General features: G+C 36.8%; 2 protein-coding genes across 3 annotated transcripts; one reads left to right on the top strand and one right to left on the bottom strand.

Annotated features, from left to right (window-relative positions):
* LOC149384235 (phenolic glucoside malonyltransferase 1-like) lies at positions 1 to 1,943 on the bottom strand. 2 transcript variants are annotated; one of them, XM_089628348.1, is made up of 2 exons: positions 1,896 to 1,943; positions 1 to 1,806 (listed from the first exon to the last, which is right to left on the bottom strand). In XM_089628348.1, the coding sequence occupies exon 2, from the start codon at positions 1,784 to 1,786 to the stop codon at positions 398 to 400; it is 1,389 nt and encodes a 462-aa protein (XP_089484474.1). In that variant the 5' UTR covers positions 1,787 to 1,806; positions 1,896 to 1,943; the 3' UTR covers positions 1 to 397. The 2 variants fall into 2 exon arrangements, with proteins under 2 accessions (XP_089484474.1, XP_089484473.1); XM_089628347.1 differs by having other exon boundaries at positions 1,892 to 1,938.
* Positions 1,944 to 12,695: 10,752 nt separating this feature from the next.
* Positions 12,696 to 15,879, top strand: LOC149384234 (polygalacturonase-like). Its single transcript, XM_089629420.1, has 3 exons — positions 12,696 to 13,170; positions 14,313 to 14,831; positions 15,460 to 15,879. The coding sequence occupies exons 1-3, from the start codon at positions 12,721 to 12,723 to the stop codon at positions 15,685 to 15,687; spliced, it is 1,197 nt and encodes a 398-aa protein (XP_089485546.1). The 5' UTR covers positions 12,696 to 12,720; the 3' UTR covers positions 15,688 to 15,879.
* The last annotated feature ends 899 nt before the right edge of the window (positions 15,880 to 16,778 follow it).

Here is a 16,778-nt window from a genome sequence, read left to right as displayed (position 1 = left end):
TAAAAAAGTAAATAAACCATAATCAATTAATGCACCAAATTCTAAAATTGAAATGAAATAAAATTGATCACAATTGATGCTCATCAATGCCATAATTTCCGCATCATTCTAGCTCATCAATACCCTTTATTGCCATTATTGCCTCATCACTCTCGCTGATTGTGCTCACTTGAGTTGCTGACGTTGCATTATAACATATTCTGGTCATCTTTCTGTATTATAACATATTCTGGTAATGAAAATATGCATGAAAAACTACAGCGTACGTAACAAACAAAATGGAAATAAAGCAACACAATATCACGAATTTGACAATCCTTATTAGAAAGAAAAGGGAAAAAAAAATAGAAATAAAGTGTTGGACGATCATCAACTTTTTAATTAGACTAACGGTAAATCACTCAACAAGACCTCGAGCGAAGAGAGAAGCGAAGGCTTCCATTTCATTTCTTTCTCGAACCAACCCGATCTCGATCCCGCCGAGCTCGTCACGACTGTCGGAAAACACGTACGCTCCGGTTGTTTCCACCGAAACCATCTCCACTTTCCTTGGCCTTCCCCACCCGAAATCGGTCTCATATACATCGAACCGGTTCGACCCAGCAACCCCAAACATGTTAACACTACCGTCCTTCGGACCCGCGAATGATGCGATCAGACCGGCGGCCCAACCCTCCGCGCCGGCCAGAGCTCCATCACGGTCAAGACTTGCCAAAGCTTCTGCGATGGCCTTCACGGCAACAACGAGGCCGTCTTCGCTACGCAGGGTTTTCGGGTCCTGAATAACGCAGACTCGGGTCCCAATGCAGTTCCCGAAGTAGTTCTCCGGCAGAGCTGGGCTCATTCGGGACCTGCAATCGTAGTTTATGACCAGCAGTACCACCCCGGATTCGATTCCTTTGGTCACGGCTCCGCAGACGACGGAATAGGCGAAGGCAAGGCAAAAGGCTGAGAGGCGAATATTACTCCGATCTTCGTCTCCGAGTTTGTTTCCGATGGTTTCTCTGAGCTTTGCTAAGTTTGCGCTGGTCAATGTGAAAGTGCCCCGAACGTGACCTGGCGGGGCTGGTTTGAGCTTCCAGCTGAGGAGGCTTCTGTTGTTCGGACCGTGATCCAGATCTCTCCAAGCTTTCGCGTACGCTTCTTTCAGCTTCAATGGGTCTTCTATTACCGTCTTGTCGCAGAACGGTTTGAGCTCCGGCGGCAAATCTTGTGACCTGAAGAGATGAGCCCAGGCTCTCATGAACGACGTCGAAGTCTTTCCGTCGGCGAAGGCGTGGTGACTCGAGATTCCAATGCAAATCCCGGCGTCAGGGAACAACGTGATTTGCAGAGACAAGAGCTCGGCTCTCTCGCCGGTCTCCGCTAGCGTCGGGATCAGAGGATGAGTCGCTTCCACTTCGACGAATTCGCCGTTGAATCCCCCGGAGACGAGGTGGAAATCGACGCCCTTGGATTCGGCCACGGCGAGGGAAACGCCGTCGCCGTCTTGGCGGACGACGAAGGGCTCGTCGTGGGACTCCGGCCAGATTAGGTTTCCGGCGAAAGGGAAGAGCGTGAGGGCGAGGGATAAGGATCGTTTGAGGCGGGGAAGGAGGTCGGAGTGGAACGAGGATTTGGAGACGGAGAGTTCGTAGAAGAAGAGGCGCTGGACAGGTGGCAATCGGAGCCACCGGATATCGAAGAAAGTGAGAGCAATACTGGTGTTGGAATCGCTTGAGTCTAGAGAGTTGATCTTTGAGATTTCAACTATCTCGATCTTACTCTTTTGTTGTTTTTCTTCCATTATTCAGATAATTTGTTAGTCTGCACAGATATATGGATATATAAGTCAAGAAACAGAGTTGGGAGAGAGAGAGAGAGAGAGAGAGAGAATATATATGATACTCACGCACGGTAATAGCATGGCTATCAATGCAATTTGTATGAACCACAACTGATAAATTTCTCTATGATCACGCATGGCAACCGCTGGCTTTGGAGACCTTCCTTTATATATAAGCGTAAAAGCGCATATATATATATATATATATATATATATATATATATATATATATATGCTTGTGTTGTCATCTGTTTCTTTTTTGCTGGAAGAACTTTTATATCAATTGAATTTTGATGTGCGGTTGTGCGGCCTAGGTTAGGTGACGGTAGTACTAGTAGTAATAATAGTAGTAGTACTAGTAGAGAGGAGAGAAAACACAATAGTGGGACCCATATATTATAAAAGTACATACATAAATACATAATTTTTTAATTACATAGTGAGGATGTAATAGTAATTCAGTTATCACTACATTGAAGAAGAGCAACGCTTATTAATTGTAGGTTTATTACACGGTGTCACTTATTAATTGGAGAAAAGCAACACTTGTCACTTGCTAATTGGCAAAATAAATACTGTATAAACTGTCCTTTAGAATTTCGTTTGAAAGAAAATTAAAAAGTTGGCTTATATACGTATCAGCCGTTATTAATAATAGAAATTCATAATTTCATATTGAATGCGAATTTTATGACATTTAAAGAATATATTTGTTTGACCAATAAATTAAAAATATACAACAAAAAAATCCAATCGGCTTTTTTTAAAAATATATAAAACTGGGAACCATATTACACGCTGAACATGATTTTTTTATAAAATAAAGAAATAACGAATTAACTACTTAATTGGTAACCGAAATAAATTGTAATCGAAATTTGAAATGGAAGTAATGAGTCATTTATTTCTTTTTCCTCATCTTTTTTTTTACTGAACCGTGTAGAACATAAACGCTATAAATAATAATAATAATAATAATAATAATAATAATAATAATAATAATAATAATAAATAAATAAATTGTTATGCCGTATTTTCGCGAGGTAAAAACGACACCCCAAGAGCAAAAGATGATACATCAAGTCCATACACAAGGCCCAAGCCCACATGCAAATTCACACGCCAAGCTCCTAGTCAACACTAAAATGTCTTTCAAAAGAGACTCTCAAAGAATGATTTCAAGCGAGACTTCTTGACAAATCTTCACTCGGCCAGGACCACCCGGTCATTTTCACTCGGCCAGGACCACCCGGTCATTTTCACTCGGCCAGGACCACCCGGTCATTTTCACCCGGCCAAGACCACCCGGTCATCTTCACCCGGTCAAGACCACGCGGTCATCTTCACCCGGTCAAGACCACCCGGTCATCTTCAATCGGCCAAAATCACCCGGTTGACTTCACCCGGCCAAGACCACCCGGCCATCTCCACCACCTAATCAAGTACTTTTCACCAAACTCCGTGGTCCCTATAAATACCCCATTCATTCACAACACAAAGTAAGTTTCTCTCAACTTGTCAAAACTCTACAAAAATCACACCACCACTTTCTCTCTCTAGAAAACATAGAGACAAGTACAAATCGTTTATCAAAAACACATTACAACACAACTAATGTTGAGCGTCGGAGAACGCGCCGAGGGAAAACCCTCCGCGTCCCTCTAGATTCACATTTCGTTTGTGGTTAGGTGAAGGTGCAAGGATTCGAAGACCCGGTGAAGAACACGAAAAACATAGACGATCCAAAGACCCGGAGACTCAAAGATCCGAAGACCCGGACACTCGAAGACCCGAAGATCCGAATAGCATGAATACGACAAGAAGAGAAGAACTTCACCAAACCCAACCTACGTGCGGTCATAGGGTCCGGCCCTAGATCGAACCACGGACGGTTCTTAGTGTAAACCCAAAAACGCGGTTAACATTTTGGCGCTAGAAGGAGGGGTTCCCGAGAACAACCACGGGCTCTCCACCAGTAAACTCTTTTCCTCCGCGGAAAACTTTCAATACGACGAAGATTTACTCCAAAGCTTTCTCCATGGAAGCTTTCCACCGCGATCTCCGGTCTTACCTCAAAAGTCTTTGCCTTGGTGACCGGAGACTTTTTCCTAAACAAAATTCAATGGCCCCAGAACGGATACGACCGAGACGATCCGATCGGGCAAAAAAAAAAAAAAAAAAAAAAAACTCCAAGTCGGCGACGACCGAGACGTCCCAGTGAGATATGAAATCAAGACCCGAAAATGGATACGACCGAGACGATCCGATCGGGCACGAAAAAAAAAAAAAAAAGACTCCAAGTCGGCCACGACTGAGACGTCCCGGTGAGATATGATATCAAGACCCCGGAATGGATACGACCGAGACGATCCGACCGGGTACAAACAAAGAAACATTTGGCAAAGTCATCAGCTTGACTCCTTAATCAAGCCCCGAAAGCAAGGTCCACGACAGCGACCACTGTAGCTAAACACCTCATTGGCTTCACGACCATTTTCGCTCAAAGCCACCTTGGCTCCGACCCTTGTCGCTCAAATGCCTATCTGGCTCGTGACCCTAGTCGCTCAATGCCTCATTGGCAATTCGGACATTTTTACCCCAGGTAGTTAAGGTGGGATCGGATCCGAGTGACATGATGACTCCGACCCGATATGGCTCGGGTAGTCCCAAGGGCGAAGCCCCGACCTCAAGGGGTACGAGCGTGCCTAGCCCAAATAGGCACCGACCTCGGCCGTAAATGGTTGAGTCGTCATGCTACTCGGAGTTCGTTTCACTTAAACTCTTGGCGGTTCGGAAAAGAGTCAATCCTAAGAGAGACCCTCATAAAATCTACATTGAGGAGTACAATGCCCCACACCACTAGTGACTCGAGTCGGTCCCAAACAAAGCTCGCCTTACGAGGCATGGTTTCCCGAGACCATGATCTTCCGAGATCGAGCACAGCCACGAAAGGGACTTACTCAGCCACAAGAAGTTTGGGTCGTTGCACTACTCAACATAGATTTTGTTTGGGTCCCTCAGTTTTCCAAAGCGCAATCTTAGCCCCCGTGGCTCTGAAAATTCCGACCTCCGTGGTTATGGGTCGCTCGAACCCGACTTCAGATGTCTTGGTTGAAATCATCATCAGGTGGTGTAACACCCCGTACCCAGAGCACCGCGGGACGATCCAAAGATAGGCGAAGCCCCGATCCAAGAGATTAGAGCGCGCTTAGCCTAAAACCGAGATTGTCCCCGGGCGCAAGCGGTTAAGGCTGTTGCACTTGGAGTAAATTTCACCTAAACTTGAAGAAGATCGAATCCCAGCGATCCAGACAAGCAAGCCAAAAAACTCAAAGTTAGACCCCTTGCGGTCTAGACGAGCACCTTCCATACTCCGTCAGAGCAATTAAATTTCTCGCACGACAAGTCGCACAAGAAACTGGGGGGTTAATGTTATGCCGTATTTTCGCGAGGTAAAAACGACACCCCAAGAGCAAAAGATGATACATCAAGTCCATACACAAGGCCCAAGCCCACATGCAAATTCACACGCCAAGCTCCTAGTCAACACTAAAATGTCTTTCAAAAGAGACTCTCAAAGAATGATTTCAAGCGAGACTTCTTGACAAATCTTCACTCGGCCAGGACCACCCGGTCATTTTCACTCGGCTAGGACCACCCGGTCATTTTCACTCGGCCAGGACCACCCGGTCATTTTCACTCGGCCAGGACCACCCGGTCATTTTCACCCGGCCAAGACCACCCGGTCATCTTCACCCGGTCAAGACCACGCGGTCATCTTCACCCGGTCAAGACCACCCGGTCATCTTCAATCGGCCAAAATCACCCGGTTGACTTCACCCGGCCAAGACCACCCGGCCATCTCCACCACCTAATCAAGTACTTTTCACCAAACTCCGTGGTCCCTATAAATACCCCATTCATTCACAACACAAAGTAAGTTTCTCTCAACTTGTCAAAACTCTACAAAAATCACACCACCACTTTCTCTCTCTAGAAAACATAGAGACAAGTACAAATCGTTTATCAAAAACACATTACAACACAACTAATGTTGAGCGTCGGAGAACGCGCCGAGGGAAAACCCTCCGCGTCCCTCTAGATTCACATTTCGTTTGTGGTTAGGTGAAGGTGCAAGGATTCGAAGACTCGGTGAAGAACACGAAAAACATAGACGATCCAAAGACCCGGAGACTCAAAGATCCGAAGACCCGGACACTCGAAGACCCGAAGATCCGAATAGCATGAATACGACAAGAAGAGAAGAACTTCACCAAACCCAACCTACGTGCGGTCATAGGGTCCGGCCCTAGATCGAACCACGGACGGTTCTTAGTGTAAACCCAAAAACGCGGTTAACATAAATAAAAATAAATCCATTTCGTTTTTGGTTTGCCGTTTTTTGTTGGTGTATTATTACCTAAGCCTAAGAGTTATGTTTGAGGTTTTTCGATTTTTAATGAATAGATGTGATAGTTTTTTAAAAAACACAGTTTGTTTGTAATAATAATCACTAAAAAAAGTAAATGTTAGTATTTTCGACAAAAACGCTTTCGTATTATTATTTTTGTTTCTTATATTTTGTTTGTTTGATGTTTGGTTTAAATATTTTTATTATTAATTATTTGCATGTCTTAACACTGTTAATGTGGGTTTGGGATTTCGGTGTTTTGTTGTTTGGCTTTGGCTTAGTATATCGTGATGGTTACTCAATATGTGATACCAAAAAGCTTTATTATTTGAAGACTATATAATGTGTTATAATGTGTTAAAGATATTTTTGTATAAAAATAAAATCTTCGTTTAATTCAACGTTTTTATTAAGTAGAATCCCATATCTACTTTTGATGAATCGAGAGTGGTTAGTTTGGTTAACAACATGGTGTAATGTATGGTCTAATGCAGAGACGGAACCAGAGAAGTTCACCGGGAGGATTAATTTGAAGAAAAAGTCAAAAAGGCTAATTTGTAAATTGTAAATTGTAAATTGTTAGGATAAAAAATATTTTAAGGTAAATAAAAATTTGAGAGGAGCTTGAGCCCCTTCGATCTACTGTAACTCTATCCCTGGTGTAATGTGTTATAGTTTAACAGCATGACATAAAGTAATTCAATTTAATCAAACCTGTAACACATTACACCACAGTTTTATTTTATGTAGTGTAATGTGTGGTGTGGCCAAGGTTTTAAATATCGGCGATATATAGGGATATATCGCCGATATATCCATTTTTTGGAAGTCTCGGTAAAAAATCGTGCATAACCGTTATCGTTTTATAAAATATCCATAAAATATCGGTGATATATCGGTATATCCCTATATATCCGTGAAAAATCACCAGACGATGAAGGATTGTTATGCCATATCGCCGATATCAGCCGATATATCTCTGGTATGAGTATAAAGTTCGGATATTGTTGAATTTTTTTTTTTCATTTTTACATCGATTTAACTCTAGTTTTGTTGAAATTTTTTGCATATTTGAGATTAGTACTTGATTATTTTTTAGATCCCCAACTTTTTTTAAATTTCCGACGAGTTTTTCAATTTTCCGACGACCCGCCACCCATTTTGACGGCGGCCGGAGAATTTTCCGGCGAGTTGAAAATTTTCAGAATCTTTATTTCAAAAAGGTTAGTATAGAAATTATGATATTCCAACGTGTGAATTGGAATTTATGATTGTGGACGGGAGTATGTGATATTGAAATTAGGATAGATAAATTGTGATTTTAGAAAATGCGAATCAAAACATGTGATTGGGATTGTGATTGGAAAATGAAAGGTGGCGGGATAACTCGAATGAAATACCACTTGAGTGGTAACGATCCCAATAAAAATGCGAGAGCATGCACTAAAGTTCCTCCCGAGGTTCGAACCGAGATCCGAGAATTGTTTGTCATGAACTTTGTAGTATTTGATTTTGTATTTTCATAATTTGGATTCCATGATATATATATATATATATATATATATATATATATATATTTGGTTATTTAAAAATATCTACTTGTTATAGGATTTATGTCGATATATCCGTTGGTAATCGATATATCATCGATATATCACCGATATCATCGGTAGTCGGTATTGAAATTGTTATAGAATATCCGTCGATATATCCGTCGATACTCGATATATCCGTAAAATCAGAACCTCGGTATGAGTATCGGTATCGATATTTTAAACCTTGGGTGTGGCGTAGTTTGTGTCTTGTTTGTGGAAAACTAACAAATCTTCATTGGAAGCCTATTTCGATATTTCATTATTTGCAAAAAAAAAATAGATTTTTTAAAAAAAAAAAATAGCTCATTCAAATTAAGTGTTTAGCAAAATAGTCAATGTTTCATAAGATACTGCATTCTAGCCACTTATAATGTAAAAATATTAATATATCCTTAATTATTTTCAAAATAATTAATCTAAGTGCCCAAAATTATAATCCACTGCACTTTCCGTATATATCAAATAAGTTCAAAAATTTAATCGTGCCTTCAAAAATTTTAATATACCATCTAAACTGGCACTTTCGGTATATACCAAAGAAATTCAAATATTTTAAAAACTACATAAATAATATAAAAAAAAAGCTAGTTATTAAAAATAAAATATGGGTCTATTAGATATATAGCTTTATTTACAATTTCACATTGTTATATAGTCAACGTTTCGTAAATCTGATGTAAATAACCACGTCCATGTATTTACATGCGTAAATTGACGTAAATATCACACCATTTTATTTTAGTGAAAGGACAAATCAGGAATGTCACGTTATTTTTTATGGTTATTTATTTAAAATTTACGAAACGTTGTCTACATAGCAATCCCAAACGTTTTAATTGCTTAGTTATACCTAATTATTTTGATTAAATAAAGGTCGGTTATTTCTTAATTGTCATAGTTCAAATGGCATAATTCGTGCAATTTCTCTTAAAAAAAATTCTACACTAGAGAATATAATTCATGCAGTATGTGTACTTGACGAAAAACTTTAAAATGGCTAGATAGCTGTATAAAAAAAACCTAGAATATGATTTGCGTGAATTAAATTTTGAACAAACTAAACCGTGTGTTTTTTATAATTATTTTATTTAACAAGCAAAATCACTACACTTACTTTTTAAACCACAAAAACGTTACAGTCTATTAATAAGGAAAGTCATAGCTTATACAAAAAAAAAAACTGCCAAAAATATTTAGCACTATAATTACTTAAAGAAACGGAAATAAAAACAAATTAAAAATTTATTGATTTTATTTATTGAATCATGAAAACACGAATTAATTAGAAATTAAACAGAATCCCTTAAAATAGGAAAGTTTACTTTTATATAGGCATGCAAAATTAACGTGGAAATTAAAAAAAAAAATGGGACTTCAATTTAATTGAAAAACAGATTATAATAGAAAGACAAAAAAAAGTAAATCAATTATTTAAAAACTACATAAATAAAAAAAAAAAAAAAAAAAGCTAGTTATTAAAAATAAAATATTGGTCTATTAGATATATAGCCATATTTACAGTTTCACATTATTATGTAGCCAACGATTCGTAAATCTTAAGTATATAGTCACGTTCATGTATTTACACGTGTAAATTGACGTAAATATCACACCATTTTATTTTAATGAAATGACAAATAAAAAATGTCACGTTATTTTTATGGTTATTTACTTAAGATTTACGAAACGTTGGTTATATAACAATCTCAAACGATTTAGTTCCCTACTTACCTAATAATTTTTTGGATAAAATAAAGGTCAATTACTTAATTGTCATAGTTTCAAATGGCATAACTCGTGCAATTTCTCTTACACTAGAGAACACAAGTGTGTGGATCGGTCAATTTGAATTTAGAATAAAATTGTGGACCAGTCAATAAAATATTCCAAGTATGTGGTTTCGTCAATTTTTGTGATTTTCGCCAAATTTCCATAGAAAATTTGTTTTCCGGACGCTACGGGCGGTCAAAATGCATGATCAAAGTTTTATAGTGGTTTTAGATACATTTCGTCGTTTTTTAGTTTATGTAGTTTTCGACGAATTAAGTCGTTTCGTCAAGAACGTCGTTTTTTACTTTCGTTTTTTGTTTTTGGTTGTTTTTTAAATGTTTTGTAACGGAACTGGGCTTGTAACATAAGGCCCATATATTCTTTTTCGATAAGAAATGTTTCACTATATTTAACAAGATGAACGCCCACGCATTGTCGTGGGTGAAATATATTCAATTATATAATTTATACTTGTATAAAAAAAATTATACATCTTGTTATTTGTTTACTTATTTGATTTTTTTTTTTTTAATAAATGTTTCATCATATAAAAAGAAGTAATTAGTGTTGTAAGAAAACTATAACTAAACTCATTTCACAGAAACAAAATTAAAACTGCAAAACAATATTAGAAAATGCTAAATTAAAAACAGGGGCAATTAGGCCAACGGATCAATAAATAGTTCAAGTTTCATTTAAAAAAATAGCTCAAGTTTCATTTATTAGGGAAGTAATCCATCAGTTCTGAGCTTAATCCTGGATTTGGACCCAAATAAATATTTTTGATAAAATACGAAATCCAACACTAACAATACCCCGACCCAATACATGTACCTAGCCCTTTGCAAACGCATACCAGTCCCGCTCAAAACCTTTATCTATGCAGGTTGAAGAGCCAACAAAACCTTTTATCTATGCATGTTGAAGAGCCATCCTATTCGTGGTTATCGGACCGAGTTTGGTTGGATTTTTCCATCCCCATTCTTTGGGTTTTTTAACGAGCCTCTTGTGTGCTCTATTGGTACTTGTAATTCTTCCCGTTGTCGGAAGTTTGCACATATCGTACTTTTACCGGAAGTTAGTGTTAGATTCACCTCGACTTAGGTCTTGGTAATCCATGTACTAAGGTGTTATTCTTATGTATTGATGGGTTTTTTACCCAATTTTAATGGAAAATCCGTATTATTCAACAAAAAAAATGGTCAGGCAATTTGTCTAATTGTAACAATATATTATTATATTACCACAATTTCTATTAAAGCTGTTATATATATATATATATATATATATTAGTATGTATGCACTTCGAGTCTAATCTCCGGGTTCTATTTTAAGTTTTAATTAGTTATTAGTTTATCTCTAGTTTATTGCGCCTAAACTGAAAATACCAAAAGTACACCGCAAAAGAAATACCTGGTGGGAACACTAGAGGGCTAATCAATAATTAGATCCACATGTGTTTGGTATTAGGTTATATATATTTTGCGGAATGCAAATTCCTATAAAATAATATATTTTGCGGAATGCAAATTCCTATAAAATAATATATTTTTCAAGTTATCACATGGGTTCATCGATAAGAACATGATAGAGAGTATAACGCACTCAAAAAATAATATTCTCCCATGTTGTAAGCCACCCTTGCACAGCAGATCATACGAAATCAGGCAAAACATTTTTCAGAACAAGAATTGCAACAGTTTTAAGAAGTCGCATTGCTGTCGTTTCGTACGTACCAATACAAACTCAGCTTCCGAGAAAAACTCATGCAAAATATGTTACGGGTTTGAGTATATAAAGATCGGATAGAATGTATCATCAGCTAGAACCCTGGTCAACTACAGGTAGATCGATCAAGCGGAGAAAAAAATATAATATTATAACTACGTCGAAAATAAATAAAAAGAAATCCTGATTAAGTAAAGAGTAAAACAATTATATATATCTAAACTAGACTGATCGAATCCCTAAGCAAAGTTTTATCCTTTCCGATAAAATCTCTGTCCAGATAAAAGAAAGTAAGTTTGATATGTCATAATCAATTGTATATATGTCCGGATAAAAGAAAGAAAAAAATCAGATCACCCTAATGGAATATATTTACGCAATAGACGAGCATGGATTCTCTACAATGATGCACCGCTAAGCAATATAACTAAGGCCACGTTAAACACAGCAAAAACTTTATACAGCTCTCAAAGCTTGCTTTGTTTTGATCCAACTGGATAATATATCTTTAATAAAAATTTGTCAACGGTTTTTATGTACATGTAGACTTTTGGCGAAAATAACTTCGAATTATTTTTCTATTGAAAATACAGTAGTTTTGTCATCTTTATTATTATTATTATTATTATTATTATTATTATTATTATTATTAGTGTTTTAAAGGTTTGATTACGAGAGTCAGAGGTATAAGGTTAGCCTAGATCCACTGTAGTGTTAAAAATCTAGTTTAATTATTTAAGAATTAAGAAAATAGTTCAAATTAAAACAAAGTGCATGCGATTATAATATATGAGACATGTTCATGAGCTTGAATATTTCTTTAATATTGATTATTCAGTTAATTGTTCAATTAATTTAATTAATTGAACAATTAATTTAATTGACTTCGACTTAATAAGCTATTTTTCTAATGAAATAAAAATTTGACTAGACCTTTAAAAATAAATATAGAATTGACTAATTACAACAAATACTTCTCAATATATTATATAAGCAAAACGCCACTGCCTTTATGCCAAAGTTTCTTTACAACTTATTCAAAATCTACCCGCAATACCGGTTAATCAAATTCGCTCGATCGAGGATTAAAGTATGCGAAACTGTGCTAAAAGTTCATTAACGTGACGTGAGCCTTTTATTGAAACCGTACGTATATACGTACAGTGGACACATGATTGATCAATAATATGATAGTGCAAGCACAACGTAAACGAGTAACATTGAAGCCAAAGCGCGGAAACACCGCCCAAAGCAACAAAATATTTAATTAAGTCAATAGGAAGCTATAGGAGACATGCTCTATATATATATATACACACATTGATCAGTCTGATCATATCATCTCATATACATTATATTAATTCCACATCAATAAACACATATTAATAATCATGATGAAGTACTGCTTGAGCATTATTTCATGGATCACGATCGTCGCGGTGGTGATGGCGGGAACGGCATCGTCGAGCGTCACGATGAACGTGGCGAGCTACGGGGCCCGCGGGGACGGGAAGACGGACTCGACGAAGGCGTTTGCGAGGGCGTGGTCGGCCGCGTGCCGGTCCAGGGACCGCAGCGTGGTCTTCCGCGTGCCGCGGGGCCGGTTCCTGATCGGGAGCGTGACGTTCGAAGGGCCGTGCAGGAGCACGGGAGTTATGGTGTTCCAGGTGGACGGCACGGTGGTGGCTCCGACGGACTATCGGGTCATCGGAAGCAAAGGGGCTTGGATTACGTTCCACAGAGTGGCTCGGCTGTCGATCCGCGGAGGGACTTTCGATGCCCGCGGACACTCTTTCTGGGCTTGCCGGGCTTCCAAGAAATCATGCCCTTCCGGAGCTAGGGTTAGTAATGACTTTGAACAATCTGCTAATGATCATTATTTTATTTTATATATATATACTTGCATTCTGGTATTTTTTTTTTTAAGCTCAAAACCTGGCTTATAATGTTGGTGTTGTTGATTAATCGTGTTAATAATAATAGTCAAATTGCCAATCGGTGAATAAATCTTTTTTATATATAGGTTACTTGACTATTTAGCTAACTGATCACATGAGTTTCAATTGGCATGCGTAAAATTCAAGAAGAAAATACACATACATTGATTCGATATTTCAACAAATAGTACGTGGAGCTAATTTGTTGATAGGTAATTAAGCTAGCAAAACGTTTGAATTTGTCAAAAAATGGCTACTCTATGATATAATTAAAGCCCAATGATCAAATATTAAAAAAAATATAATTTAATTTGTGCCTAAATATTTTAAATATCTCATCTTAATTTAACCTATTTTTTGAATTAATAAATATTTTATGTATAAAGTATCATTTGACTATACGACTCTCTCCTTTAAATATAAAAACTGTAGCAGCTGCGATCAAATAATTAACACATGTGTGTGTGTGTGTGTGAATATCTCTGTCACGTAATTTCAAATTATAACTATTATTTTAAGAATCAGTGAAATAGTTATAACTATTGAACTTAGCAAAGACGTCAAATAACATTTTAAGTCTTTAAAAACTACGTCAATTATAGATGCATGTGTTTTTTTTTTTTTCTGCATATAATCGTTTTGACTATTCCATCAAAGTTTAATAATAATGTAGTTTGACTCTAATGTATATACTTGTGTTTAATATTTTAGGACGACAATAGCTAAATAGCTAATTTAAAGTTATGAATTTGCAAAATAGTCAAGGTTTATCTTAAATTAGTGAAATAGCCAAAATGTACAGCAATCTGATTTAAAAAAAAAAAAAATTGGCTTCAAAATTAATTTGTTTGAAAGTGATAAATTGCTTATAATAATCGTCAATAATTTTAATCCTGACTATCATAAAAATTTTGAAAACATAAATTTTTGATTGCTTTGTTAAAAAGTTGAAACTTTGACTATTTTGTTAATCAATAAGTTTCAAATGATTATTTTGTACAATTTTTTCATTATTTTAATTGTGGTGAAATATTGGATGCAAACAGTCCATAGCGTTCTCGTGGTGCAACAACATAGTGGTGAGCCAGTTGACATCTCTGAACAGCCAAATGAAGCACATCACGATCGACAACAGCAGCGACATGCTGTTCAAGCGGCTGACGATCCGAGCCCCGAGCCGGAGCCCCAACACCGACGGCGTCTACGTCCAGTCGTCGTCCCGAGTCACCATCTCCGGCGCCGCCATCGGCACCGGCGACGACTGCGTGGCCATCGGCCCCGGGTCCCGCGACCTCCTCGTCGAGAAGGTCACGTGCGGGCCCGGCCACGGCGTCAGCATCGGGAGCCTCGGCGGCTCCGCCAGCGAGGCGGGCGTCCGGGGCGTCACCGTCAGGGACTCCACGTTCGTCAAGACGCAGAACGGCGTCAGGATCAAGTCGTGGGACCGCCGCAGCAACGGCTTCGCCGCCAACATCCGGTTTCTTAACCTTGTCATGAACAACGTCGGAAACCCCATCATCATCGACCAGAAATACTGTCCTTCCAAAACTGGATGTCCTCACCAGGTACGGTATAATGAGAGCATGACTCAAGCGTGTTTTACGTATTTTCTTTGTGGTTTTTACATTTTTGTTTTGTTTGACTTAATTTTTTTTTTCTTTTTTACTATTTAAAATTTCTATCATTTTATGGGTTCAATTTTCTTAATTATTTACAGTTTCATATAAAATAACGGGAAAAATCAGAGTTACAGAATATTTGAAACTTGAAGTATTCAAAGAATCACCATCTTCTAAATAAGAAAAAGTTATTTGTAGAATTTTCCCTTTTTTTTTTTTTGAGCTTAGAATTTTCCCTATTTTGTGTCTCCAAATCCGGACTTATTTATTTATTTATTTAGTATTTTATATTGAATTTTAGTTATATTATACTATTTTCAGATATTAAGTTTTCTTATCATTTTAAATTGGGTTGATTACTCTTTGAGTAGTGATTTTTATAGAGGGTTTAATTTTCAAGCACTTCATATGGGTAAGGGTAACCCAATATGAAGGTTATAAGCTTTTTGTGGACAATATTTTTTTTTATCCCATAAACTGCCGCTGCATCATATTGAAACATTCTGCAATTAACCTTTTGAATTTAATTTAATTTTTTGTTTTTTTGCATGTAATATTTGGCATCATCTTATAGGGCTCCAATGTGAAGATTAGCCAAGTGACATACCAGAACATCAAAGGAACGTCATCGACAAAAGTTGCCGTGAATTTGTATTGTAGTCCAGGCAGGCAATGCAGAGGGATCAAACTGCGAAATATAAACCTCACTTATCGTAAATCAGCAACAACCTCTGTGTGTTCCAACGCTAGAGGCTCTGCCAGTGGATATCTCGTCCCAAAGAGTTGTTTGGCTAGAGATTAATACATCATTATTAGTGTTCATTTTATTACTCATTTGATGTCTTTCACTATATTTATACCTGTTTTATTTATTTATTTAAATGTTGTTATTTCTTATAAAAACAAACTACATATTTGCTGTCATTTGTACATTCGTGTTTGTGCTGATTTCAAATGAATAAGCACGAGCTGTGCGCATGTGTCGTTCTGTAACTAATTTGAAGTACATATTAAATTATATTATTCTTTCTATTTACAATGTGCTACTTCTTTGCTTTCTACGTGATGATTTGCAACGATATGATACATGTTTTTTCTAAGATGATCTCCATGCTGAGCTATTTATTACTTTTTAGGCAAAATAAAATATTATCATTAGTATATTCTTTCATGTAAAAAAAATTCTTAGAGAATTCCAAATTATCGTATATTACCGGTTGCCACCCAGTCCAACTAGTGTCTACTTTTACGTGAAATTCCTACTACTTTTAACATGTAAATGATATTACCCAGTAAATATACATTTAAAGATTAAAATGTTATTTTCCATCACGTTCGATTGTCCTAGGAACACTTAAAACCAATGAAAAACTAAAAGAATCTACGTAAAAAAAAATCATAAAATACTTTTGACGGAAAATTTAGTGGTTGATGAAAATACCATATATATATATATATATATATATATATAAGGGCGAAGGGGTCAATGCTACCCAGAATTTTTAAAAATTAAATTTTAATTTCTAAATTTTTAAAAAAATTAGATTTGTTTCCCTAATATTTTATATTTTTAGCCCAAAGTTATATAATATTTTCATACTTGTCCCCAAAGTTATATAATATTTTCATACTTGTCCCTCCTGAATATTTTTTTACTTACACGCCCTTTATAAATTTACAACTTTTCTCACAATTTTTTACATATGTAGCCTAAAATTATACAATTTTTTCATATTCAACCCTCCTGAATATTATTATTCTTACGCACCCCAAAAAAATTAATCAAATTCTCCCCTGACTATAAATTCTAGTTCCGTCACTATGCGTGTATATATATATATATATATATATATATAGATATATATATATATATATACTTTGATTTCTTCTTGT

Source organism: Urtica dioica, chromosome 10 (assembly GCF_054948205.1).
Source record: "Urtica dioica subsp. dioica isolate 48M chromosome 10, U.dioica_male_clone48M_v1_H2, whole genome shotgun sequence".
NCBI classification, from domain to species: domain Eukaryota; kingdom Viridiplantae; phylum Streptophyta; class Magnoliopsida; order Rosales; family Urticaceae; genus Urtica; species Urtica dioica.
Note: the sequence above shows the minus strand (reverse complement) of the source record. Positions and strands in the feature narration are given on the sequence as shown.

What these genes read in the sequence shown, in the direction of transcription:
- LOC149384235 (XM_089628348.1), bottom strand. Translation starts at nt 1,786, where the DNA reads ATGGAAGAAAAACAACAAAAGAGTAAGATCGAGATAGTTGAAATCTCA.
- LOC149384234 (XM_089629420.1), top strand. Translation starts at nt 12,721, where the DNA reads ATGATGAAGTACTGCTTGAGCATTATTTCATGGATCACGATCGTCGCG. An exon ending in CATGCCCTTCCGGAGCTAGG is followed by an intron (nt 13,171 to 14,312) that starts GTTAGTAATGAC and finishes GGATGCAAACAG; the next exon opens with TCCATAGCGTTCTCGTGGTG. An exon ending in AAACTGGATGTCCTCACCAG is followed by an intron (nt 14,832 to 15,459) that starts GTACGGTATAAT and finishes ATCATCTTATAG; the next exon opens with GGCTCCAATGTGAAGATTAG.